General features: G+C 36.1%; 3 protein-coding genes across 3 annotated transcripts; 1 reads left to right on the top strand and 2 right to left on the bottom strand.

Annotated features, from left to right (window-relative positions):
* Positions 1 to 2,402: 2,402 nt before the first annotated feature.
* LOC107899837 (cation/H(+) antiporter 4) lies at positions 2,403 to 5,364 on the bottom strand. Its single transcript, XM_016825586.2, has 3 exons — positions 4,993 to 5,364; positions 3,896 to 4,906; positions 2,403 to 3,807 (listed from the first exon to the last, which is right to left on the bottom strand). The coding sequence occupies exons 1-3, from the start codon at positions 5,221 to 5,223 to the stop codon at positions 2,698 to 2,700; spliced, it is 2,352 nt and encodes a 783-aa protein (XP_016681075.2). The 5' UTR covers positions 5,224 to 5,364; the 3' UTR covers positions 2,403 to 2,697.
* A 7,896-nt stretch (positions 5,365 to 13,260) lies between these two features.
* On the top strand, positions 13,261 to 15,513 carry LOC107900538 (staphylococcal-like nuclease CAN2). Its single transcript, XM_016826162.2, has 9 exons — positions 13,261 to 13,543; positions 13,715 to 13,770; positions 13,843 to 13,957; positions 14,055 to 14,150; positions 14,236 to 14,423; positions 14,518 to 14,574; positions 14,639 to 14,798; positions 14,886 to 14,954; positions 15,241 to 15,513. The coding sequence occupies exons 1-9, from the start codon at positions 13,418 to 13,420 to the stop codon at positions 15,337 to 15,339; spliced, it is 966 nt and encodes a 321-aa protein (XP_016681651.1). The 5' UTR covers positions 13,261 to 13,417; the 3' UTR covers positions 15,340 to 15,513.
* LOC121218567 (uncharacterized) lies at positions 15,467 to 17,447 on the bottom strand. Its single transcript, XM_041095988.1, has 4 exons — positions 16,843 to 17,447; positions 16,127 to 16,196; positions 15,957 to 16,048; positions 15,467 to 15,789 (listed from the first exon to the last, which is right to left on the bottom strand). Exons 1-3 carry the CDS (start codon positions 17,191 to 17,193, stop codon positions 15,996 to 15,998), a joined length of 474 nt encoding a protein of 157 aa, XP_040951922.1. The 5' UTR covers positions 17,194 to 17,447; the 3' UTR covers positions 15,467 to 15,789; positions 15,957 to 15,995.
* Positions 17,448 to 25,400: the final 7,953 nt, after the last annotated feature.

Here is a 25,400-nt window from a genome sequence, read left to right as displayed (position 1 = left end):
ATCTGAACTCCTTTCAGTATCTTCAAGTTCTGTTGGAATAGGCTCCAGTTCACAAAATAACCAACTTCTTCACCATCGGACCCTGGCTCTCGAGGTGGATCCACATCGGAGTCATCTTCTAACCCAGCATCATCTGTAATGTACGAGGTCCCCTCACCGGTAGACGTCATAGGGAGTACATCATCCCTTCTTCTGGGCATTTCATAACGTCCCCAATTGGACGTAGATTGCCAACCACTAGAACTTGATGTCGCTCCTCAATACGTATTTCCAGCATCATACATCGAGCCACCGACGTACATGTCCCATCCACCGATAGAGTGTCTTACAGGGGATGTGCATTCCACACCGCTACCAAACATGGGCTGCTCTATGTTTTGTAACCCGCTAACCAAGTGTCAGCCAAGGGTCGTGTATACCTCTCGAACACCAGTCGCAAGTACATCATTTGGCGATGTAAATTGTACATATAACTCAATATAAGGTGCTCCACTAGCAAAATGGTTCTGCACCATTGCCTCCAAGCTACGAGTATCTTTTATGTTGAACGAGTCATATGTCACCGGATCAACAAAAAAACAAAATCGATACGTAATACACAGAACTTTCATTGGCGTCGTTCCGAAAATTTTACGCCTAATTCTTTTACGAAGTTCTATCAAATCTATGTTCTGGTTAAAAACCAGTCGCACTGTATTCTTCGATAAAAAACAACACCATTCTCGGTGTGGCAAACCTCGCCATCATAGTAAATAACAACACTAATACGTACACTCATCTTTAGTTTCTAACCTTCTTAGCCTCTCTAAATTGTTTTTGCTGCAACTTATGCAATCTGAGAACATTTTTTGCCTCATTTATAGCCTCAGCCCAAACATGCTACTGTAGCAAAAGCATATCCACGTGGGAGCAATTTCAAAAATTCTTTTGATAAAGCATCCTGCTTGAAGCCTTTTTTATACTATTTGCTTAGAAACGTCAACTCAAAATTATTTTTTCAGGATCTACTGTAGCAAAAGCGTGTCCACGTGGAAGCGATTTTAGAAATTCTTCTGATAAAGCATCCTGCTTGAAGCGTTTTTATACTATTTGCTCAGAAACGTCAACTCGAAATTATTTTTTCAGGACCTACTGTATCAAAAGCGCATCCACGTGGGAGCGATTTCCTTAATAAATTTTTAATTAAATTACTCACGTAACCCTAAACCCTAATTTAATTGATTTTTTCTTAAAAAACCATAAACACGAAACCTAATCCAATTTTGAAAAAATTATAATTAATTTAATTAAAAAACTCTAAACCCTAACCCCTTATTCATTTAATTTTTTCTCCAAAACCCTAAAAATCTTAAAAACCCTAACCCTAAAAACCCAAAACCTAACTTGGTAGAAACGGGCAAAACGCGTCCCCAGGGGAGCGCTTACGTGGCAGCAAAACGCGCCCTTGAGGGAGCGATTTCTGTCCACGTAAGCAAATCGAGCCCTCAGGGACGCGTTTTTCTGCCACGTCCCCTGACATTGCGCTGACGTGGACGCGCTTTCGAGAAAAAAGGTCATTTCGGTAAATAATAAAATACCGGGCCCATTTCGATAAATTTAAAAAAAAAAGGGGGCTTTTAATGGTGTTTTGCCCGTGGCTTGGGTTCAAATCTCCTTTCAAGCATATTTTGTTTATGTTGTTTTTAAGTTTTTTTTTAATTTTTAATTAATGTGTTTAATTAATAATTTTTTATTTATATAGATAAAATAATAAATATGTAATTATATAATGAAAATATGTATTTTCACTATATATATGCTAAATATATTTTATTTTTAAAACATCAACTAATTTTTTATACATATGTTTTCTTATATATAATTTTTATATGTCAAATACTTATTTTCTTTCATTTTTATTGTGAGTATGATAAATTATAATATTATAAAATAAAATAATTATTTCAAATATCATTATTTTTTAAGTATAATATTTATATATGAAATATTTATTTTCCCAAATGGGTGTGAGAAATTTTATTATATATTTTGTATAGTGTAATATTATACAATTATATATGATTTTTAAAGATATTAGCTATGTAGTTAAAATAAAATTTTAAATTTTTTTATACAATCGTATAAAATTTATATACAAAAATATATCAAATAAAATATTTTATAAAATTTATTTAATCTATGTTATGGGAAAATTTTATTATATATTTTTATATGCGTGTTAAATAAAATTCTAAACTTTTTATATAACCTAATATAAAATTTTATATACAAAAATATATTTAAGGAAAGTTTATATTATACCATGAGCTCAATTCAAATAAGAATTGTACAAAAAAAATTCCATTTCCAAACAAAATTACCATAAAATATCGAAATTGAAAGAAAGGGTAGATAAAAACAGGTGTTCACAAGGCAGAAATGAAGCAACTCTGATTCCATGATAATAGAAATTAGTACAATTCTTACAAGCTTTCTGTTAGGGTTTATTGAGTTACTTATACAAGGAGCGTATTAGCACATGGGAAAATCCCCCCATAAACCAATTAGGGGCTAAATGTTACAATCCCAATCCAATGGCATTTTCTTGGATTCACTTTGGGTTAGTTGCGTATTTAAAGCAATGATATTTGCATTAGGACCTGAAAGAGTGCAAGCAACACTTCCATTGTGTGGCAGAAAAAAGAGTGAAAGTTACACTCATTTTTCAATAACCTGTTGTTGAACCACAAGGATAGATATTGGTTTACTGATCTCTGCAGAAACTAACAGGTCCCCAATGGTCCCAAGCTCTGGTAAATCAGTCCATGCTGATAAGCCTTCTATGAGTGGTGAGTCACATTGTGAGTGTCGTCCCACACATATAAGATCAAAGTTTTCATCCAATAAGGACCCAATGAGTGCAGATGTATCTGCTCCATGTCTTACTATCTCTTCCTTGTACAAAACATTACCATTTTCATTGCTTGGGTGTTTAATGTCTCTCAAGCATTCGTCATCCATCATACCCTCCCATCCTGTGATCATATCCTCGGTTTCCTTTAACCTAATAACGGTTAGGAAAACGGAAGGCCATCCTTTCATCCTTCTTGCAATGGAAAGAGCTTCTCTGTCATCCTTCCCACCCAAGAAAACCACACATATATTATATGTGGATGATTCGTCTATGATCGATGAATTACGACCTCGGTCACGATCGATTAGAATGGATACTGAACAAGGAGCCTTGTTCATCACTTTAGTATTGAAGTCCCTCAAATCTTTGGAATCAGAGATTAGTTTCCCTTTCCTGTTCCATTTCCTATGAAATGGAAGTATTATTAAAGCTACTAAATTATCAAAGGCAACCCAACAAACGTCTTCATGCATCAATGAGGAAGGTGATATTGCTGTGTAGACATGCACTTGAGTTGGTTTACTACTTTGGGACTTAAAGTAATTGAAAACATCGATGATTGGTTGCCAACGACCGCCATCGCTAGAACTCCTTTGGCCTAATTGATGATTAAGAAGGAGAGGACTCGCTCCACCCACTAGTTCTTCCAAGTAAAGCCCGTAAACCGACAAGGGACTCCCGGTACTAGGATTTGAAAGTTGAAGTAACTTGATCGCAGACAATGCATCATCTTGTCTATGAGCACAGGCTAGCATTCGGACACCCTCGTTTATGGAAGAGTTCAACACGGTTCTTTTCTGGTAACCTGCGTATGTCTTTGATGGATCATAAAGCTTTCTGGTAAGTATCGGCACAAGTGCTGCGAAAATGAATACAATTATTACAGCCCAGGTGAATTCTTGAGTAACGGTGGACTGAAACAAAACAGCATTGGCTTATCAGCAAAAAGAAATTTTTTTAAAAAAAAAAAAGTGCTTTAAAAGAATTCCTAGCAGGGAGTACCTGCTTTTCTGCATTGGTTGCAAAAGTACCTAATTCAACAATGCCTTTGGCAGCCAACATCAATGCCAATGCTGAAGCATCCTTACAAGGCACTTTGAAACAAAATGCAGGAATGAACCCACAGGCTACTTTCAGAAAAAAACCGAAAGTTACTGCGAACATTATCCAATAAGGAGGTAGTCTGTTGAGGTTCCATAGATTTGATCGGTATCCGCAATAAGTCGACATAAGTGGCAGCATCCAACCTGATACTATAGTGTCTAGTTTTTCTATCAGAGTTGAAGCTAAGGGATGTCCTGTTGGCACTGTCAAGCCTAGTATAAAAGGACCATACATGTATTGAAGTCCAACATTTTCACCAACTATTGCAACAACTAGTAATGCTATAACAACAAAGAAAATGTACGCATCTTTGACAGGCTTTCCTTCAGGAGTTTTTCTGATGATCCAGTATAACATTTGTTGTAAAACCGTTAGGATAAACACGATAAGGACGGCAACGAGGAACAGAGACTTGAGAGCTACACGTAACGATGCCAATAACATTATTACCCTGTAGTTACCTATATTTACCATTACTAAACTTACCATGTCACTAATCAATGCTGATGACAATGTAAGGTGTCCCAACTCTGAGTTAATGATCTTGAGTTGCATTAAAAGTATGGCTACCACAGGGAATGAGGTTAGCATTAGTACGCCAGTGAAGAACGAAACCTCGTACTGGGCGCTTTGTGCATCCACCTTGTCCACCACTATGCTTATGTGTCTCCCAATCATAACAGTGACCAGAAGGGGGAATAACATCACCATGGTGCCTATAGTCCATTCCCTTTTACCTGATTTCTTGATTAGATTTACATCCATCTTCACACCAATCAAAAACATGAAAAACAAGTACCCGAACCGTGTCAATGTAGCCAGGACTTTCACCGATTGTTCGGAGAATAAAACTGCCGATATGTCCGGAAAGAATCGACCAAGAACAGTCGGTCCAAGAATTACCCCTGCCTGTCATATTCACAAAACAAAACAACGTACAACATCTTATATATGTAAAATAGATGAAAATGACACATAAGCTCAGAGGTGACTACCAGCACTTCAGATATAAGACGAGGCAAATAGAAGCGACCAAGAAAGAAGTGAATGATGGCAGCAAGGGTGAAAATGACAGCTAATTGAAGTTGCAAGAGAATGAGATGATGTTTGAAAATGTCACCAGGTCTCTGGTTAAAAAATCCTTCTGAAATAACTGGAACGAATTTCCAACATGATCCATCAACCCTGTATTCAGGTTTCAAATCACTGAGAGATGAATCACCCATGGTTTGTTTTGGCTTTTGGCCTTGATCAACATTAACCTTTTTGTTTATGCTGGAGGAGGGAAATGTGGAGAATTGAAGAGGGTGGATGAAAAGATATGAAAGATACGAAGAATACGGAGAGTAGGTTTTGAGATGAATGGAGCTTGCTTACGATTTTTCATTAGCCACTACTCACCAACTGTTTTTAACTATAATATTTTAGCACTTTCTTTCTCACTACTTTTCCTTTCACATTTTCGGGCACCCAAATATTTGGCTAATGCTTAGTCATTGTTCAGCTTTCGATGCATGGCCTACGGTTACATCACTATTTAACATATCTTAAGAGGGAAAGAGGCTTTCTGATCAACCCTTTTTTCCCTCACCCAACATCTTGCTATTGCCCATTCCCTACTTTTTTTTTTAAATTAAATTTCACATCAGCAGCATTTTATATTATTCTTTTGAATTTTTATAAACATATAAAATAATTAGTGTTATGTTAATGTAAAATATACATGAATTATTATACAAATTGTCATGTCAAAATCGTTAAAAAATTAATAATTTAATTAGCATTTTTATTTAAAAAATTAAAGCAATTTAACTCTTTTAGAAATATTAATAATCAAATTTAGTTAAGAAAAAAATATTGAAGATTAAATTTCTAAGTTTTTACTTTTCCAACATGTGTTCTTTGGTTTTTTTTTTTAGCATGCATGTTTTAGTTGAGGGGCTTAGCAGGCGGGTAAAATGGAAATTTTTCTATTTAGATCCTTTAAATTTTATAAAAATTTAAATTAGTAAAGGTAAAATTGTATTTTTACTTTTTTAAAAATGATAAAATTTTAATTTAATCTTTTAAAAGTTACAAAGATATAGATATTAAACTGATGAAATTACATTTTTACTATTGTAAAAATATACAATTTAATTTCGACTTTGTTTTTTTTTTTTTTTGCTTCACCCCTGTTTTAATCTCTAGATCAACTTTTTTTTTCCATTAATTTCATCAAATAATTCAACCATCTTATTTAATTAAAATATGTATTGATGTGATATTTTTATATTATTGGACAAAGATTAAGCACATTTAAAATAGACTAAAAAAATTGTAGAATATTTGTTTAACCATAAAAAATACCAAAATATATACTGTTATTCCAATAGGGTCGGAAGCGTGTAAATTATTGTACTAAAAAATCACACAAAGTTCAATTCCCAGGGAAGAGAGGTGGATCACAAGGATCTCTTAAATACCAAGTCTTTCCTTAGTCAGAATATTCCTTCTAACGTAATTTAATAGCACAATTAAATACTACTATTATACCCTCAAATATTGAAAGAAAAATAGGACAAAAAGAACATAAGAGTTTTAACGAGGTTCGGTAAATTATACCTACGTCCTCGGGCACTAACACCAGATGATAACTTTACTATCTCCAAAATATTACAAACAAATAGAATTCCTTAAGAATTCTCAAATGGGAGAAGAGAGAAAACTAAGAGAGAAAGATTGGTTGGGATAGTGTAAATGAGCAATGGTTAGGCCTATTTATAGTTGAGGTTCAGGGACTAACTTGCAAATGGCCTAAAAAATTAGGGACCAAAATTGCAATTATCCCATTCAACTTTAAACAACTTGCCTACCATTTTTTTCTTTCGGTGCCACTTGCACCTCCCTTTTTTTGACTTTTCAACACCCCTTTTAATTTGTCTTTTCAACAATCTCTACCTTGAAGATTTGATTAGGATAATCACATCTTCACATACTTCCTTCAACTCCCCAAATTCGATAAAGCTATCTTTTGTAGTGCCTCCAAATGCGCTCTCGAGTGCCATACACCTAAAGGTGCTCAAATTCTCAGGATGTTAATCAAGTTCAAACAATGATTAAACTTGATTGTTGTTACCACCTTGGTCATCATATCTGCGGGATTATCTGCTGTCGGAATCTTCTGAAGTAGAATTTTTCCTTTTTCAAAGACTTCCCGCACAAAGTGATATCTTACGTCGATATGCTTGGTTCTTGAATGATAGACTTGATTTTTCGCTAAATGAATAGCGTTCTGACTGTCACAATATAAACTTATGTGACTTTGAACAACTCCTAAGCCTTTCAACAATCCATTAAGCCAAATAGCCTCCTTAACAGCTTCTGTAACTGCCATATATTCTGCCTCTGTAGTAGACACAGCTACTGTAGACTGTAAGGTAGACTTCCAACTCACTGGGGCTTTCGCAAGAGTAAACAGATACCCCGTAGTTGAACGACGTTTATCTAAATCACCAGCAAAGTCGGAATCAACATATCCAACTACAAACTGACCAAGTGCTTCATCCTGTTCAAAAATTAAACCAACATCTACGGTTTTTCGAAGATACCGTAGAATCCATTTCACAGCTTGCCAATGTCCTTTTCCAGGATCATGCATATACCTGCTCACAACTCCAACAGCTTGTGAAATGTCAGGCCTCGTACACACCATCGCATACATCAAACTCCCAACTGCATTAGCATATGGGACTTTCGCCATATATTCTCTTTCATCTTCAGTCTTCGGAGATAATTGAGCACTAAGTTTCAAATGAGAAACAAGTGGGGTACTTACATGTTTTGTGTTTTCATTTACACCAAAACATTGTAATACCTTTTTCAGATATTGCTTCTGATTTAAACAGAGCTTGCCTCTCGGTCTATCTCTACTTATCTTCATGCCGAGAATCTTCTTGGCCTCACCTAGATCTTTCATCTCGAACTCTTGATTCAACTGAGCCTTCAGCTTATCTATCTCATTTTGGCTCTTCGAAGCGATTAACATATCATCAACATACAAGAGTAGATAAATGAAAGATCCGTTATGCAGCTTCTGTAAATATACACAATTGTCATATTTGCTTCTTGTGTACTTCTGCCTTCTCATAAAGCTATCAAATCGCTTGTACCACTGCCTCGGGGATTGCTTCAATCCATATAGCGATTTGTTCAGCTTACAAACCCAATTTCTACCACCAGCATCTGTGTATCCTTCGGGATGAGTCATATAGATCTCCTCTTCTAACTCACCATGCAAGAAAGCCGTCATAACATCAAGTTGAGCTAGTTCTAAATTCAACTATGCTACCAAGGCCAACAAAATTCTAATGGAGGAATGCTTCACAACAGGGGAAAATACATCATTATAGTCAATTCCCTCCTTCTGAGCGTAGCCCTTAGCTACCAATCTTGCCTTGTAGCGAATATCCTTCTTACTAGGAGATCCATATTTCTTTGCGAATACCCACTTGCATCCGATTGCCCTTTTACCTTTCGGTAATTGTGCCAATTCCCAAGTATTGTTCTTCAGGAGAGACTGCATTTCTTCATCCATGGCGCTTTTCCATTTATCACTTTCTAAGCTTTGCATTGCTTCTTGATAAGTGATAGGAATATCATCAACAATGGGAAGGGCGTAGGCCACCATATTAGTAAATCGAGCAGGTTTACGAATTTCTCTCCGTGGCCTTGCAACTGCAACTGGTTCTGGTGTACTTAGTGGTTCTTGGGTCAGAACCTCTTCAACCTCTAATTCCTCCATTGTGGCTGGAGAATTAGACTTATTAACTGGGCAAATCCCCATCTGCTCAAACTCCACCTGTTTTGGAGTACACTCCACCTGCTGTGGAGTATTGCTCGTCTGAATATCTTTATCTGCTACCTTTTTCAATGTGGCAGATTCATCAAAGGTAACATCTCTGCTACAGATCATTTTCTTTGTGCTTAAGCACCAAAGTCGAAATCCCTTCACTCCAGAAGTGATTCCCATAAAGAGAGCTTTCTTTGCCCTCGGATCTAACTTTGACTCCTTCACATGGTAATATGCAGTGGATCCAAACATATGTAAGGAATCATAATCTGTAGCCGATTTTCCAGACCATACCTCCATTGGAGTTTTTCTTTCTAATGCAGATGATGGCAAACGATTAACAAGATGGCCAGCGTATGTCACAGCCTCAGCCCAAAATTGCTTGCCCAACCCAGCATTGGACAACATACATCGAACTTTCTCCAGCAATGTTCGATTCATACGCTCTGCCAATCCACTTTGCTGTGGTGTATCCCTAACTGTGAAGTGTCGAACAATACCATACTCTTGGCACACATCGAAGAACGGATCACTTTTATATTCCCCTCCATTGTCCGTCCTAAGCTGCTTGATTTTCTTGCCAGTCTGGTTTTCGATCATAGTTTTCCATTTAAGAAAAACTCTAAGCACTTCATCCTTAGTTCTCATGGTATACACCCAAACTCTTCTGGAAAAGTCATCAACAAAAGTAACAAAGTAGTGTTTTCCTCCCAATGAAGGTGTCTTGGAAGGCCCCCACACATCTGAGTGAACATATTCCAAAATACCTTTTGTATTATGGATAGCAGTACCGAATTTCACTCTCTTTTGCTTTCCTAGAACACAATGCTCGCAAAATTTTAATTTGCAAGCCTTTGTACCTTTCAACAATCCTTGCTTTGCCAGAATTTGCAAGGATTTTTCGCTGGCATGTCCCAACTTCATATGCCACAACTGCATTGAGTCCAATTCTTTGTTACCGGAAGGTGTAGCTACTGCTCCAATAACTGTACTACCTTGGTAGTAATACAAGTTATTTTTCCTGATGCCCTTCAATATTACAAGTGCGCCAGATGTCACTTTCAAAATCCCATCTCTCATAGTAACAACTGAACCATTGGATTCCAAGGCTCCCAATGAGATGAGACTTTTCTTCAAACTGGGCACGTACCGAACATCAGTCAGAACTCTGGTTGATCCATCTTGATTCTTTAATTGGATTGAACCTATCCCAACAGTTTTACAGGCATTGTCATTGCCCATATAAACAACTCCTCCATTTAGTTCTACTAAATCAGAGAACCACTCCCGGTTAGGAGATATACGATAGGTACAACCCGAATCCAATATCCACTCATCTGAATGGAACGACGATGATGATGCAACCAGTGATAGTTCAGAGTCACTAGTATCATGCTTAGCAACACAAGCATCTACAGCAGCTTTTCCCTTATTCTTCAGCTTTGGACAATTTTTCTTCCAATGGCCTTTCTCATGACAAAAAGCACATTCATCTTTCCCGAGTCTGGACTTTGACTTTGATCTCCCCTTTTGAGTTTTCTTCCGAGTGTATGAACGACCTCGGACTACTAAAGCTTCTGTATCTCTGATTGAGTTTTTCTGTTTGTCCTTCTTTCTCTGTTCATAACTGTATAAGGCCGCACAGACTTTGCTCAGAGATATATCACTCCTGCCATGAAGTAGAGTAGTTTCTAGGAACTCAAACTCCTCAGGAAGTGACCCCAACAGCATCAAAGCCAAATCTTCATCTTTGAATGTCTCATCCATATTCAGCAAATCAGTGACTAACTGATTAAATTTGGTGATGTGATCATTCATTGTGGTACTTGGGACGTATGTGAAGCGAAACAGTCTTTTCTTCAAGTGGAGCTTATTTTGACTGTTTTTCTTCAAAAAATTTTCTTCAAGTGCCACCCACAACTTATTTGCAAAAGTCTCCTTTGAAAAATCATACCTCTGCTCTCGAGAAAGGCATGATCGAATTGTGCCACATGCCAACCGATTGATCGCCTTCCAATCTTTCTCCTGTACATCATCTGGTTTCTCTTCATCAATGGCAATGTCTAGACCCTGCTGAAAAAGGGCATCTAGAACCTCACTTTGCCACATACCAAAATGGCCCGTGCCATCAAAGATCTCCACGGCCAATCTTGCATTTGCAATTGTCGGTCTTGTCCACATGGACGATGTTGAAGCTCCTACACCGACCGTTTTCTCCATAATCTTTCAATATACCTAAGGAAATCTTTTCTGATGTGGAAGATCAGTTTAAACTGCAACCACAGAGCATACTACGATTAACCTTCGGCTCTGATACCACTTGTTGTTCCAATAGGGTCGGAAGCGTGTAAATTATTGTACTAAAAAATCACACAAAGTTCAATTCCCAGGGAAGAGAGGTGGATCACAAGGATCTCTTAAATACCAAGTCTTTCCTTAGTCAGAATATTCCTTCTAACGTAATTTAATAGCACAATTAAATACTACTATTATACCCTCAAATATTGAAAGAAAAATAGGACAAAAAGAACATAAGAGTTTTAACGAGGTTCGGTAAATTATACCTACGTCCTCGGGCACTAACACCAGATGATAACTTTACTATCTCCAAAATATTACAAACAAATAGAATTCCTTAAGAATTCTCAAATGGGAGAAGAGAGAAAACTAAGAGAGAAAGATTGGTTGGGATAGTGTAAATGAGAAATGGTTAGGCCTATTTATAGTTGAGGTTCAGGGACTAACTTGCAAATGGCCTAAAAAATTAGGGACCAAAATTGCAATTATCCCATTCAACTTTAAACAACTTGCCTACCATTTTTTTCTTTCGGTGCCACTTGCACCTCCCATTTTTTTGACTTTTCAACACCCCTTTTAATTTGTCTTTTCAACATATACAGTTAATCGAATATACTTTTTGAAAATCAAAAGAATCAAATCATGAAAAATTTCAGCCAATGAAGTCTTAAATAATCTGCCTTTTTTTTTAGTTATAGGAGAAGGGTAAAGGCCTAACAACAATACGACTAACGCGACTCGAAGTCAAATCACATTTGGAATGGTGAACATCCTGATTATCAAGCCAACACACGGGATTCTGGTCTATCTATTTTTAGTCAATGAATAAAGTCATGTGTCATAACAAGTAGTTATCGAGACTCAACCGCTTGTTAAAAAGGACCTTGAGCAATTGAGGTTACAAAATAAATTAGGTAGGCTAGTTTACTATAGACTTGATTATGGTCAAGCCACCGGCACGAAAAATGATAGGGTTTAGATAAAAATATAGGCTCGAAAAATGAGTTAGGACAAAAAATAAGACTCGTTTTCTAAACAAGTCAGGCCTCAGGTAGGATTTTTTTTGCTTAAGCCCGGCCCAATCCGAATCAGTTGTTTGTTGCCATTTCGTTGTTGTTTTACTACCATTTCACTATTATATTGTTACTATTTTGTTGTTATTGTTCTGATATTATACAACTCTTATTTTACTATTAATTTTGCTACTATTTTAGATGCATTTATTTGCTAAGTTGAAGCTATCTTAGTGTTATTTTGAGTATAAAGATTTTTTTTAAATATATTTTCAGTTTGTTGGGAAACATTGATTTTAATGTTTTTAGTGTATTTCATATATTATATTTTTTAAATATGCTTTTATATAAAAAAATAATTTAAAAAATTAATATGGGCAAACCAAGTTGGACTCGGGTTTAGCATTTTTAATCTTAGTTCAACTTGAGCAGAATTTTAAACTTATTTTTCGGGTTGAAGCTGAACTTAAAAACTGACTTAAAATTTTGTATCGATCCAACCAAACGCGACTCGTGATTAGGTCTAGCTTACTTCTATGTTCAAAAAAAACAATGAGAATGCTGGATAAAAATACCCAACTATATCTTCATCCTGCATATCTACACTCCTTGAAGATTTATCATCTCAAACTAGCTTGATTTCCTATTCAATCTTCACCCATTGCCGACGTATTACTTGTCAGTACGTATAAGAAGCTTGAAATGGTTATCAGCTTTTAACAAGTAATTTGACTAAGGTTTTTTCTTCATGGAAGCTCTTGGCATTGTCCATGGAGATTGGGGATAAGAGAAAGCTAGCTTATTACTTGTTAGTTGTGATTGAAATTTCCACAAATTTTATTGTAGAAATATTATATACATATGACACAACCACATAAATTTCATATGCATACATTAGTACTTAATTGAAAAAAAAAAGAATTAAATTTTTTTTCTATTAGAAATTAAAAACACATGTAGCACAGCCGGCCCATGAGCTTGGACCGGGCTTTACGCCGAGCAATATCTCATACGCAAACGTTCCTTACAACATACGACAAAAAAAATATGGTTTGACTTTCGAGTTTAACCGCGTATGGTTCATAGATCTTCATCTTCATAGTAAAACAAAAAACCCGAACAAATAGTTAATCATTATCCACCAATCAAACCTCGCCACGTTTCCATCAATGACTTTAGTCGTTCCTTTGTTAAAGGCTCCCTCCCTCCCGTCATGAATCTCTGCTACGTTCAAAACAGGAAAAGGAAAAAGAAGATTAGATTTGAGAGAATTTGAAGATGGGGAATGCTCTGAGATTGTTGTATAGCCATTGCTGCAAGCCAACCACAGCTGGAGACTCCCAAGGCAAGGATGGAGTTTCAGCTCTTTCCCATGATCTCTTCCAATTTGATATCACCTCTCAGGTATCTTTTTTTCTCTCATGTTTTTCATTACCTTAAAAGTGAATTTTAATGGTTTAGGGTGATGAACCCATAATTGAGATATGACTCAGCCTAATTGAGCTAAAAATAAAATCTGGGTTAGTTTGATTTTCATCATTCACCTTTAATTGTATTTCCAAATTTTGTTTTTAGGTTCCTGAAGGGCTAAGTTATCACGTCGTTTCATCCAAGAAAGCTCAGGCTAACTGGTAAGTAATTTAACAGTGTTATTTAGGAACAATTTTGAACAATTACGATGTGGTTCTGGTCTGTCTGAAAAGGTATAGAAAGTTATTAGATGCTTGGAGAGAAGCAAAACCACCACCAAAAACACCTGAGGAAGCTTCAAGCTTTGTCATTCAGACATTGAAGAGACACCAAAAGGCAGATGTCGAGGTAGAATGATGCAGCAAACACCATTAAATCTTATAAGTCCAATTAGTTTAAAATTGGGAAATGAATCCACGGTTTGTTCTTTTTTAACTGTTTTTAGGGATTATTGGCATACTATAGTCTTCCTCAGCAGCCTTCTGCTAGCGCCACAACATCATTGCCTCAAGGAGTTAAGTTTGAATTGCAGACTTTACCAGTAAGTATTCTCTTTCTTGAAACTTCCAAAGTCTTTGTTTCTCAGCAATATAGCTTCAAACTAACTTTCTCTTTAATTAAATTAGGTGGACACCAAAGCAGTACCTGATGGAGATACCATAACAGTGTATGTAAGCACTACAGATCCCAGGGAATCATTGAACGTACCTCGAGATGTCCAATTGGCAGCTGATCAAAGATCGAGAGCCCGTGCTGCCAAGAACTATACAAAAGCTGATGAGCTTCACAAGAAAATTATTGATTCAGGATACAGGTTCAAACTCTTTAATCTCCCATAGACGATCAATTTCAGTTGAGTGATTCATATATAATGGTAACTAATAATCCATCATCTTTAACAATTCCAGGGTCTTAAATCTTCAGAATCAAGAGATCCTTGCTCGAAAGTATCGAATCCGGCTAAGGTAACAGTAGTCCTTGAAAGTCTATCTTCCATCAGCTAAATATCATGACAGTGCAATGAAACAGGGGAATCGATGCACCAGAGAGTTCGATGCCATACGGTAAAGAAGCAAAAGAAGAGTTGGTTAAGCTTCTTCAGGGGAAATGTTTAAGAGTTCTTGTCTATGATGAAGACCGATATGGCCGCTGTGTTGGTGATATATACTGCAATGGCAAATTTGTTCAGGTTTTTTTCTTCATATATAACATTCTTCTCCTGGTTTACCTCATAAGAACAAGTTCAGATTTTTCTAATAATCTTGTTTCCAAACAGGAAGTAATGCTGAAAAAGGGGCTCGCATGGCATTACTCAGCTTATGACCAACGCGTAGAGCTTGCAACTGTAAGTAACCAACTGTAACAATCCCGGGTTTCAGATGTCTTCCCACGTCGAAATTCGGCTGTCAATGTCACCACCAGTTTTTGTTTACATCAAAGGTATTGTTTTCTTTAAGTACCTACCAGCCTCTTAAGGATTCAAGGAGAGTCCTTGCCCATATAGGTGCTTACAGAGGACGGTACATTGACGGCGTGAGAGATACGTCTTGAGACCCGGTTGTTAAACCATTTCTTTCTGTTAAAATCATAGTCTGTGAATTCTGAACATCATGTATTTGCATAAAAACTAGTGGGAAAAAGAGGCTCGAGCGAAAAGAGTTGGTTTATGGGCTTCATCAAATCCTGAGAAGCCATGGGAATGGAGGAAAGACAAACGACAAGGCAGATGACACTGTCCCTCCCTCATAGAAGAAGTGACCATCTATCTAAACCAGCATAAAGAAATAAAGCGTTACCCTAATTAACTTGTTGCAAATTGTAATAAATTTGATCAAACATTAAACAAAGTGTTCTAACTTTATATTAATTTTTGTTTTATTTTATGAATATGATTCTTTCAAATCTATGATACTCTTCTGCATCAATAGGTGAAGTTCATCTAAAAGAAATACTTAAACAAACATCTAAAAGCCAACAACCTGTGATCTCAATAGCAAAATATAAAAACACTTTGTGAAATAAAGATGTTAAAGAAATGACCAAAAAAATAGGGAATCATCTCTCCATTGGCAAGGAAATGCAGCAAGTTAAGGAGGCATGACTTAGAATACATTGCAGAAGGTAAAACGGATAGAGTAGCTCAGTATTCAACGCTGTATACGTTCCCAATACTGTAAGATCTGCAATTATATTCAATATTATCGGTATTAATCAAAAAAAGGATTACTATTTCATGCACAAGAAACTTCGGGAACTAATATGTATATAACATATGGCATTTTGGAAAAAACTGCAAATTCCTAATGCAGAGGTAAAGAAGCATATTAACAATCAATAAACAACTTACATATTTGTGGATGATTTTAAAACGAATACAGGTCAAAACTTATTCTGCATCATCCCTCAATTCATCAGAATCGGAGTCACTAGCGTTATAACCTGAAGGAAGCCGAAGAAAGATCGTTTTAGAAAGCAGTAACAACCCTACTTTCACACAAGCACACACAGAGAGAGTACCTGGATGCTTATCACTAACTTTCCATACTGAAGATCTGCTCCTTGAAGCTTTACTAATCCAAGCACGCCCCTAATTTCAGAAGAAACGATTAGCGAGCTAATACCATCATGATTCCGGAATTCACAACAAGTGCACAATACATGAAACTATCCGAGCACTAAAGCAGCATAAATGTCAGCAAGGAAGAGTAGTCTATTAGCAAATTAAACATTTGAAAACACCATGGAGACCTTTCAGGTATCATCAAGCACCAATAGAGAAACAAGTTCAGTAACATGAAGCACCTTTTTTTTGTAGAGAAATGCAAGAGGTTTGATAGAGGGTCAGTAAAGCTTCGGATTTCAATGAGTGAAAATAGTTTATCAATAGAAGAAATATAAAAACACGGAGAGATTTATGATACATTTGAGACCGTTAGCAATCACACATCATAAAACTAAAGAGTCTCAATAAATCATACAGGCAAGAAAAACAACAAAAAAATGAAAAATGAATCAAATTAGCACTTTTAAAGCATGTGTAAGACAATTGCTATATCACAAAAGAACTAAATCCATGAAAAGTTTCAAGAAAACAAAGAACACCAAGGAAAAAATTTACCAACATGAAAAGCAACAAAATGAATCAGATTACCCCTTTTTCAAGCATTTACAACTACAAGAAACATAAAAGTTGATTCCATAAACCAAATTTAATAATAATAAAAAGATAGGACCTTTTGAACATCTTTAGGAACACCATAGCCATTGCAATACATCTGTCCAACAAGGACTTGCATGTTGGTATCACCGGCCTTGGCCTCCTTAAGAGCCTCTTGAAACCATCCCTTTACCAACTCGGAAACCACCTGAGCCAGCGGAATCCGGTCGTCGTTACCCCAGGTATCCATTGCTTTCTGCTTGACTCGCTCTGACTTGACTCGGACCCCACTTGGCCCCGCCTTTTCGCGGCAAGAAACTCTGTTTCTCGATGCGGGTTTTACGTGTTTTGCTCTATGAAGTTTGTCTGATGGGACTGCTTTTGCAAATTCTTGCCCTTTCGTCGTACAAACAATTGATTTTCCCATAAAACAATGTAAACAATGTTTCAAACACAGAGTTCCCTTTCTCTTTTCAAAAAAGAAAAAAAATCTGAATTCAGATAGTTTTTAGAACAAAAAATCAAGGAATTGAGGAATAGGAGAGGATAGAAGAAATGGGTTTACTTTTTTTAGCGCTTTTGTTTTGGATTATTTGGTGCTTTCTTTTTCCTTATCTGGTTTTCAAGGTGACTATTTCCATGAGAAACGTACCAAAGCATTTTAGATCTTTTCACTTTTCCAATAGTTAAAATTTTACAAAAGGTTCCTGTAATATGCATTTTTGACAGATTTAATCCCTCAAATATAATTATAAGTTCAATTTTTTCAGTAGGTTTTGTCAAATAATTTTCCCCGACTTATATTTCCAAACATGTTGCTATTTTTGTAAAGTTAGCCAAATATTACACATTTTCTCCTTTTAAATATATAAAATTTTGTCTAATTATACTAAAAGGTGAAGTATTTTATGTTATGTCATTACATGTTAAAAGAAAATGCCACATCAAATTATTTGATGGAATTAACGAAAATTTTGCCCATAAATGGAAATATACATTTCAAAAAATAAAGGGATTAAATTGAAAACAATAATTTCTAATAGCAGAAGGAATTGAAATATCAAATTATAGAAGAGGGCTAAATTAGAAAGAAGTGCATAGTATAAGGACTTTATATAGAATTTGACCTTTCCAAAATGTCATTTTTTTAAAATGTGCTCAAAGATCCTTCTAATGAATAAAAACGAAACTTCTCATGATAAATAATTAAAATTTAAGTCGTATTATTCTTTTTCTTTAGGAGGGTAAATATTTGGTTCAAACTTGACAATTTTACAATGTTTGAAATTTTTATGCCCTTTGATAATAATATGAGAAAAAAAAATTTTTATTATATATATTATAATAGTTAAACATAAAATAAAAAATATTTCGTACGAATTTAAATTTCAAATTAGAAAGATGAATAATACCTATTGTAAAAAACAAGTCTTCTTTAAAAGTAAGTGAAATTGTTCCTCGCTCTATGCTAAATATAAGTAATGGAATGACTAAATAGTCCCAATTGAATTAACCAACAAATGATTAGGTGTAATGGTATGGTACATTGCACTCTCAAGAGAAGGACTTAGGTTTGAACCTTGAAGATGGTTTTGTTAGGAGGGGCAGCTACGAATACTGAATATAGACCATAAAATGAACATGATAAATATCAAAAAAGTCTTGAATAAGTTAAGTAAGTAGGTAGCTACTTATCAATTAATGTAGAAAATATTAAGTTTATTTTATTTTATTAAAAAATTAAAAAAATATTTTTTTTAAAGAATGAGATGTTCAAAATAGCATATGTATTTTTTGTCCCAAACTATATAAAATAATATAAAATATTATATTAATAAAATTAAATTTTAAAAAAATAAATAATCAATATTTTCTTTTATCAAACAATATGATTATATTCAGTACTTACATAAGATATAGAAGTAAAAATTTAGTACTTAATTTTTCAACACTTAAATTTTTCAGTTTATCAAATATACCCTTACTTAAAATAAAGTATTAAATATAATTAGATTGTTTGATAAAAATAAATTTTAAATTATAGAAATTTTTATTTTACATTTTTATCCATTAACTTTCAAATATTGTGGGTTATTTTAAGCAATGTAAAATTTTAAATGACTAGCAATAAATACAAAATATTTGGAATACGTTATATTATTAAATATAATTTTTTAAAATAAATATTATATAAAAATTTAATTAATTTAAATCATTTTATATTAATTCTCTTAAATTAATCATGAAATTTTGATACTCTGCCCTTTACATGTGATAAATTTTCATTTGATGCATTCCTGAATTATCCACGCCTTCATAATTTTGGGTGAGTTTGGATGGGCGGTGCGTTTACCTGCGGTTAGTGTAAAAACTGCGATGCCGGTGAGATTAGATACTGTAGCGACACTGTAGCGTGAGACAAAAAGTAAGCTAAACGCACCGCACCGCACCCAGCCGCCCATCCAAACCCATCAATTCTCAATAATGCTTAGAATAAATTAGAAAAACAATGAAAAAATATAGAGGGAAAAAAAACAGATGAAACATATTTAAAAAATTAAATTATTAATAATTGAATTTTTTTCAATAATTTATTTAAAAAAGGACCTAAGTTTACAATGGTATCACTTTTATCTATAATCTATTATTGATTAGAGGTGCTCATGGGCCGGGCGGCCCGGCTTGGCCCGACGGCCTGCCCGAAATATGGGAGAGTTTGGGTAAAAATATAGGCCCGAAATATGGGCTTGGGCAAAAAAATGAGGCCCGTTTAGAAAACGGGCCGGGCCTCGGGCACCACTTTTTCGGCCCAGGCCTGGCCCGATATAATAAATATATTTATTTTTTTAATTTTAAAATATTTTTGACATACTTTTTTAATTTTTTTAATTTTAAAATATTTTTAAAATAATTTTTTAAATTTTTTTAATTTTAAAATATTTTTAAAATACTTTTTTAATTTTTTTAATTTTAAAATATTTTTAAAATAATTTTTTTAATTTTTTTAAAATTTTTAAAATAAAAATGGGCCGGGCCGGCCGAGCTTGGGCTTATGATTTTTTTCTGGGCCGGGCCGGGCCCGAGACTAGGACCCGGGCCAAAAAAATTTTATGGGCCCGGCCCGACCCATGAGCACCTCTATTATTGATATATTTAAAATTTTATTATAAAGGGTTTTACTATTAATGAAATTATATTTAATTATTTTAAAATAATAATAATAATAATTTTATATAAAAGTAATTTAATTTAAAATTTTAATTATATCATTTATACATGAAAATATTGTATACGATAATGCAATTTTAAATTAAAATGCATTTTATTAATTTTATTTATTTTTTATATAAATAATATAATAAAGGAAAAAATTTTGGTATACTATCAACAATAAGTAGGGTTGAAGCGATGACAAGTGAATATAGGATATTTGTAAAAAAAATGAGTGTAAGATATAATATATATATATATATATATATATATATATATATAAAGAGACATGCAGTAATTTTTTAACTTACGCTTGTGAAATATGAATATTCCAAATATCAACCCTTATAATAAATAATAGTAATAAACAGACACAACTTACTTACGAACTTAAACAATAAAAACAACTTTGTAAAATAAATAAATGATCTGTTTAACGTCATTCTATTAAGAATAAATATGCATCGTTGAAATTTTTTTTAAGAAAAAACCTGTAAAATAAAATTTTAATAAAGGAAAAGAGTATATAATATTTTTAATTTTTATTTCTATCTTGTTAAAAGCTTTTATCAGGAAAATTTAATGACAAAATTAAAAAAAAAAACTTTAATTTTTGTAGGGCTAAGTTTAAATTACCCTATTTAAAATATAGGTTAAGTTTGAATAATATGTCAGGTTTTTATTTCGATATAGATAAAACTTAAATAAAGATAATATCTAAAAATGCTCTATTTAGATTTGACCTAAATTTAGGGTCATAGACAACTCTAAAATATGAGACCTAGAATCTTTTTACCACCTACATAGTAGAGAGGGTAACGTGCTTATGTCACGGACTTAGAGTTTTCTTACGCGATCCGTGCGGCCTTAGGCAGTTTCTTTACTTAAAAACGCCTAAGTCAGCTTAACTCGCAATGATAAAGGATTCAACAGCAAAAACGCCTAAGTCAGCCTAACTTGCTATGATAAAGGATTTAACAGAATTCCCTCAAGGCACCCGCGAAAAACAGCAGAAGAACGAAGTAAGAACGAACGTTGAAAGATGAACGAAAGCCACAGAAAAGCAAGAACACTTGAGAGAAAAGTTTGAGTGAATACTCTCAAAATTCTTATTGATAACTTAATGAGCAAAGAGGTCTCTATTTATAGTTGAGCCTCAAAGTAATCAAAGGCTACAATTAAAAGTTGTATACAATTAGAACTCTAAGATTACATAATCATATCTTCTTGGATCACTTCCCATATTTACCAGACTCTTGGGATGGGCTTTTAATCTCTTCAGGCAACGGGCCAGTTTGGTTGGGCCAAATGACCTCCTTCAAATACGATGGATCGCACAAGTTTGTCATGGTTGTGTGCTCCCATGCGCAACCCATGACATTCTCCCCCACTTGTTCTAACGACGCCCTCGTCGCATCTTCCTTATGGAATTGGTCAATCTTCCCTTGAAACTGCCACAATGCCTCGGCAAGTTCCCAACTTGCTTCACTATCAGGGAGTCTCTTCCATCGTACTAAGTACTCATGCCGTGGTCGGTGGTACTTTTGTCTAATTACCCGATATTTCTCAATGTTTTCGACTTCACGATCGTACGACACCTTTACCCCCTATCGGTGCTCTTTCGGACTTGCCTCGATTTGGATCCTCTTGATCCTCATGAAAGGGCTTAAGCATGCTTACATGGAAGACTGGGTGGACTTTAAGTTTTGCTGGCAGCTCAAGCTTGTAGGACACCTTGCCTACTCTCTTCACAACTTTGAACGGCCCCTCATACCTACGCACAAGACCTTTGTGCAAGCCAATATATCACAAAATCAAGTGTAGTTTAGCGAGGACCGAGTCACCCACTTGAAATTGCACATCCCTTCGTTTTTTATCAGCCCACTTCTTGCTACGCTTACTTGCCTTGTGTAAACAAGCTCTAGCCAAGTCATTCTTCTCTTGCCAATCTTTTGCGAATCGATAGGCTGCCGGATTTGGTCCTGTATAATGGGTCACAATAGCATTGGGTGTGAGTGACTGTTGACCCATCACTATTTCAAATGGACTTTGATTCGTGGCCTCACTTCGCTGCAAGTTGTATGAGAATTAGGTCACATCCAACAATTTTGGCCAATCCTTTTGTGTGGCACTTACGTAATGTCGAAGATATGTCTCTAACAATGCATTCACTCGTTCAGTTTGCCCATCGGTTTGGGGATGCATGCTCGTGGAGAAGTTCAAATCTGAGCCCATTGACTTGAACAACTCCGTCTAGAACCGGGCCGTAAATCGCCTATCTCGATCACTGATAATAAACAGTGGCACTCCCCAATATTTCACCACGTGTTTAAGAAACAACTGAGCTGCTTCCTCAGCAGGGCATTCTTTGGTCACTGGAATAAATGTCGCATACTTTGAAAACCTATCCACCACAACAAGAATACTCTCAAACCCGTCAGACTTAGGCAAACCAATAATAAAATCCATGGATAAACTTTCCCATGGCCTTTCCGGAACTAGCAAGGGTTGAAGCAAACCAGCTGGAGTCTTTAACTCAACCTTGTCTTGTTGGCATACTAGACAAGTTTTCACATAGGTTTCCATATCAGCACCCATGTTAGGCCAGTAATAACGTTCCTCCAAAAAGGCCAAAGTGAGATGCATCCCTGGGTGGCCTGCCCATTTCGAGTCATGACACTCCTTCATGACTTCCTTACGGAGTTTCCCATAATGGGGCACATAGAGGCGATGTCCATGAGTGTATAACAGGTCCCCATCAAGCCAAAATCTTCTTATTTTTCCCTCATTGGCAAGCTCAATCAAATTTTTGGCCGTGGGATCATGAGACAATCCCTCTCGAATGCGTTCCAACAAAGAGCCATCAGGTTGACTAATTGCTGCGAATTCCATCTTTCGACTGAGTGCATCAGCCACAATGTTGGCACTTCCTGGTTTATATTCCATTGTAAAATCAAACTCCGCTAGTAAAACCTGCCAACGAGCCTGCTTGGGAGACAACTTTTTCTGGGTTAGAAAGTAACTATTGGCAACATTATCGGTAAGGACCACGAACTTGGAACCCAATAGATAATGTATTCATGTGCGCAAGCAGTGTACAACCGCAGTCATCTCTTTCTCTTGGACTGTATATCTACAGTCCGTCTCATTAAGCTTTTGACTCTCGAAAGTAATTGGGTGCCCATCTTGCATTAGTACTCCCCCAATAGCATAATCTGATGCATCCGTGCGTACCTCATAAGGCTTTGCAAAATTCAGCAAGGCAAGTACGGGTTCCTTCGTCATTTCTTGCTTCAATTGATTAAATGCCTTCTCACATTCCGATTTCTAATCCCATACCTTTCCCTTTTTCAACATGTCCGTCAAAGGAGTGGTAATTCTAAAGTAGCATTCTACAAAGCGTCGATAGTAATTTGCCAAGCCAAGGAAGGATCTCAACTCCGTTACCTTGGTTGGAGGCTCCCACTCTAAAATGGCTCGAACCTTGCTCTTATCTATTCGGATCTTACCACCTCCCACAATGTGGCCTAGGAATGACACCTCTTGTTGGGCGAATGAGCATTTCTCCTCCTTGATGAACAGCTCATTTTCCCTCAAAGTTTGGAACACCTCCCTCAAGTGTCTCATGTGCTCTTCAAGAGACTTGCTATATACCACAATATTATCAAGGTAAACAACCACGAAACGATCAAGAAATGGTTGAAGTACCTTATTCATTAGGGTACAGAATGTAGCTGGGGCATTTTTGAGTCCGAAAGGCATCACAAGGAACTCATACGAACCGTACCGTGTCACACAAGCTGTCTTTGGTTCATCTCCCTCGGCTATCCGAACTTGATGATACATTGATCTCAGATCTAACTTGGTAAACCATCTTGCATTATGAAGCTGATCAAACAAATCTGCAATAAGAGGAATAGGGTACCTATTCTTCACAGTGATCTTATTTAGAGCTCGATAATCGATGCACATTCTCAAGGACCTATCATGTTTCTTTTAGAACAACACTGGGGCACCGTATGGGGATTTGGATGGTCTAATGAATCCCGCATCCAAAAGTTCCTTCAATTTTTTTCGTAACTCTTCTAATTCTAGCGGAGACATACGATAGGAAGGCCTTGCTGGCAGCACCACATTAGACACTAACTTGATTTTGTGGTCCACCTCTCTCTTGGGTGGTAATATTTTAGGCAACTGAGCAGGCATTACATCTCGGAATGATTGCAACAATTGACCCACTTCTTTCGGGGTCTCACTAACAGACTTAGCGGTCTCTTCGATCTTTAAGGTTGCTAAATATGAGACTTCATTTCTCCGCACACCTTTAGCAAACTGAATTGCTGACAGTGTTTTTTCATCAAAGCTTCTTTTCCTTGTCACTTTCACCATGCATTGATGTTTTGCATCCGAAATCACCATGTAATTGCTCGACGGGGCAATAAGAGCATTAAACTGATCTAGGAAGCTTAGTCCAACCACAAAATCATAATGATCAAGTGGTATTACCTTAATGGATACCTTCCCAGACCATTTACCGAGCTGAAGATCCACTCCCTTTGCAATTTCCTTAATTGAAATGCTTTCTGAGTTCACTGTTTTGATCCGACCCATTTGAGGCCCATTTTACAAGCAGCCTCCTTGGACATGAACAAATTAGAAGTGCATGTGTCAACGAGCGCATTCAATTTTCTGCCAGCCACAATGATGTCTACAAACATCAAACCATTGCTCATTCTATCTTCGACACCCCCTAGTATCGAACCAAGATTGTTATCATCCACATCGGACTCCCCTTTTGCTTCCATAGCCGTGAGAGCGGCCTTTTTTGGGCAGTCCTTGATCAAATGTGGACCATCACAGTGAAAGTAACTTATAGGCCCACTCTTTTTCTTGTCCCAAGGCTTCTTACCATTGCCATTCCTAGTGGGTCTTTCTTTATCTCCCCCATTATTACCCTTTTGATTAAATCTGGGCTTAGAAGAATTGAGATTGTCTTTCTTCCCACCAAATTCAGCAAGCGATTCTGCTACGGACGTCGCCTTGGTGAGTTCTTGAACTCCTCGGCGTTGTAACTCTTACTTCGCCCACGATTTTAATCCGTCCATGAAAGAAAAGAATGCCTATTTCTCCCCCATGTCTGAGATTTAGAGCATAAGTTCGCTAAACTCCTACACATACTCCCTCACAGTGCCTTGTTACGCAAGCTGACGCAACTTTGCCCAAGCTTCATCCTCGGCATACTCTGGGTAAAATTGTACTTTGAACTCACATCGAAACTCCTCCCATGTTCCGATTTCGATCCCACCACGTCTCATATCAGTGGACCTACGATGCCACCACAACAAAGCAACGTCGGATAAATAAATCGTAGCAGTAGTTACCTTAGTGACATCCTCCGTGATGCCTTTGGCACAAAAATATTGC

This window comes from Gossypium hirsutum, chromosome D06 (assembly GCF_007990345.1).
Source record: "Gossypium hirsutum isolate 1008001.06 chromosome D06, Gossypium_hirsutum_v2.1, whole genome shotgun sequence".
NCBI classification, from domain to species: domain Eukaryota; kingdom Viridiplantae; phylum Streptophyta; class Magnoliopsida; order Malvales; family Malvaceae; genus Gossypium; species Gossypium hirsutum.
This window is presented reverse-complemented; position numbering and strand designations above follow the sequence as displayed.

Coding starts and splice junctions, on each gene's coding strand:
- LOC107899837 (XM_016825586.2), bottom strand. CDS start 5,223: ATGGGTGATTCATCTCTCAGTGATTTGAAACCTGAATACAGGGTTGAT. Junction 4,907..4,992: donor GTCTTATATCTGAAGTGCTG/GTAGTCACCTCT, acceptor TGAATATGACAG/GCAGGGGTAATTCTTGGACC. Junction 3,808..3,895: donor CAACCAATGCAGAAAAGCAG/GTACTCCCTGCT, acceptor GTTTTGTTTCAG/TCCACCGTTACTCAAGAATT.
- LOC107900538 (XM_016826162.2), top strand. CDS start 13,418: ATGGGGAATGCTCTGAGATTGTTGTATAGCCATTGCTGCAAGCCAACC. Junction 14,151..14,235: donor TTGAATTGCAGACTTTACCA/GTAAGTATTCTC, acceptor TAATTAAATTAG/GTGGACACCAAAGCAGTACC. Junction 14,799..14,885: donor GCAATGGCAAATTTGTTCAG/GTTTTTTTCTTC, acceptor GTTTCCAAACAG/GAAGTAATGCTGAAAAAGGG.
- LOC121218567 (XM_041095988.1), bottom strand. CDS start 17,193: ATGGGAAAATCAATTGTTTGTACGACGAAAGGGCAAGAATTTGCAAAA. Junction 16,197..16,842: donor TTCCTAAAGATGTTCAAAAG/GTCCTATCTTTT, acceptor TTCTGAAATTAG/GGGCGTGCTTGGATTAGTAA. Junction 16,049..16,126: donor AGTTAGTGATAAGCATCCAG/GTACTCTCTCTG, acceptor GGCTTCCTTCAG/GTTATAACGCTAGTGACTCC.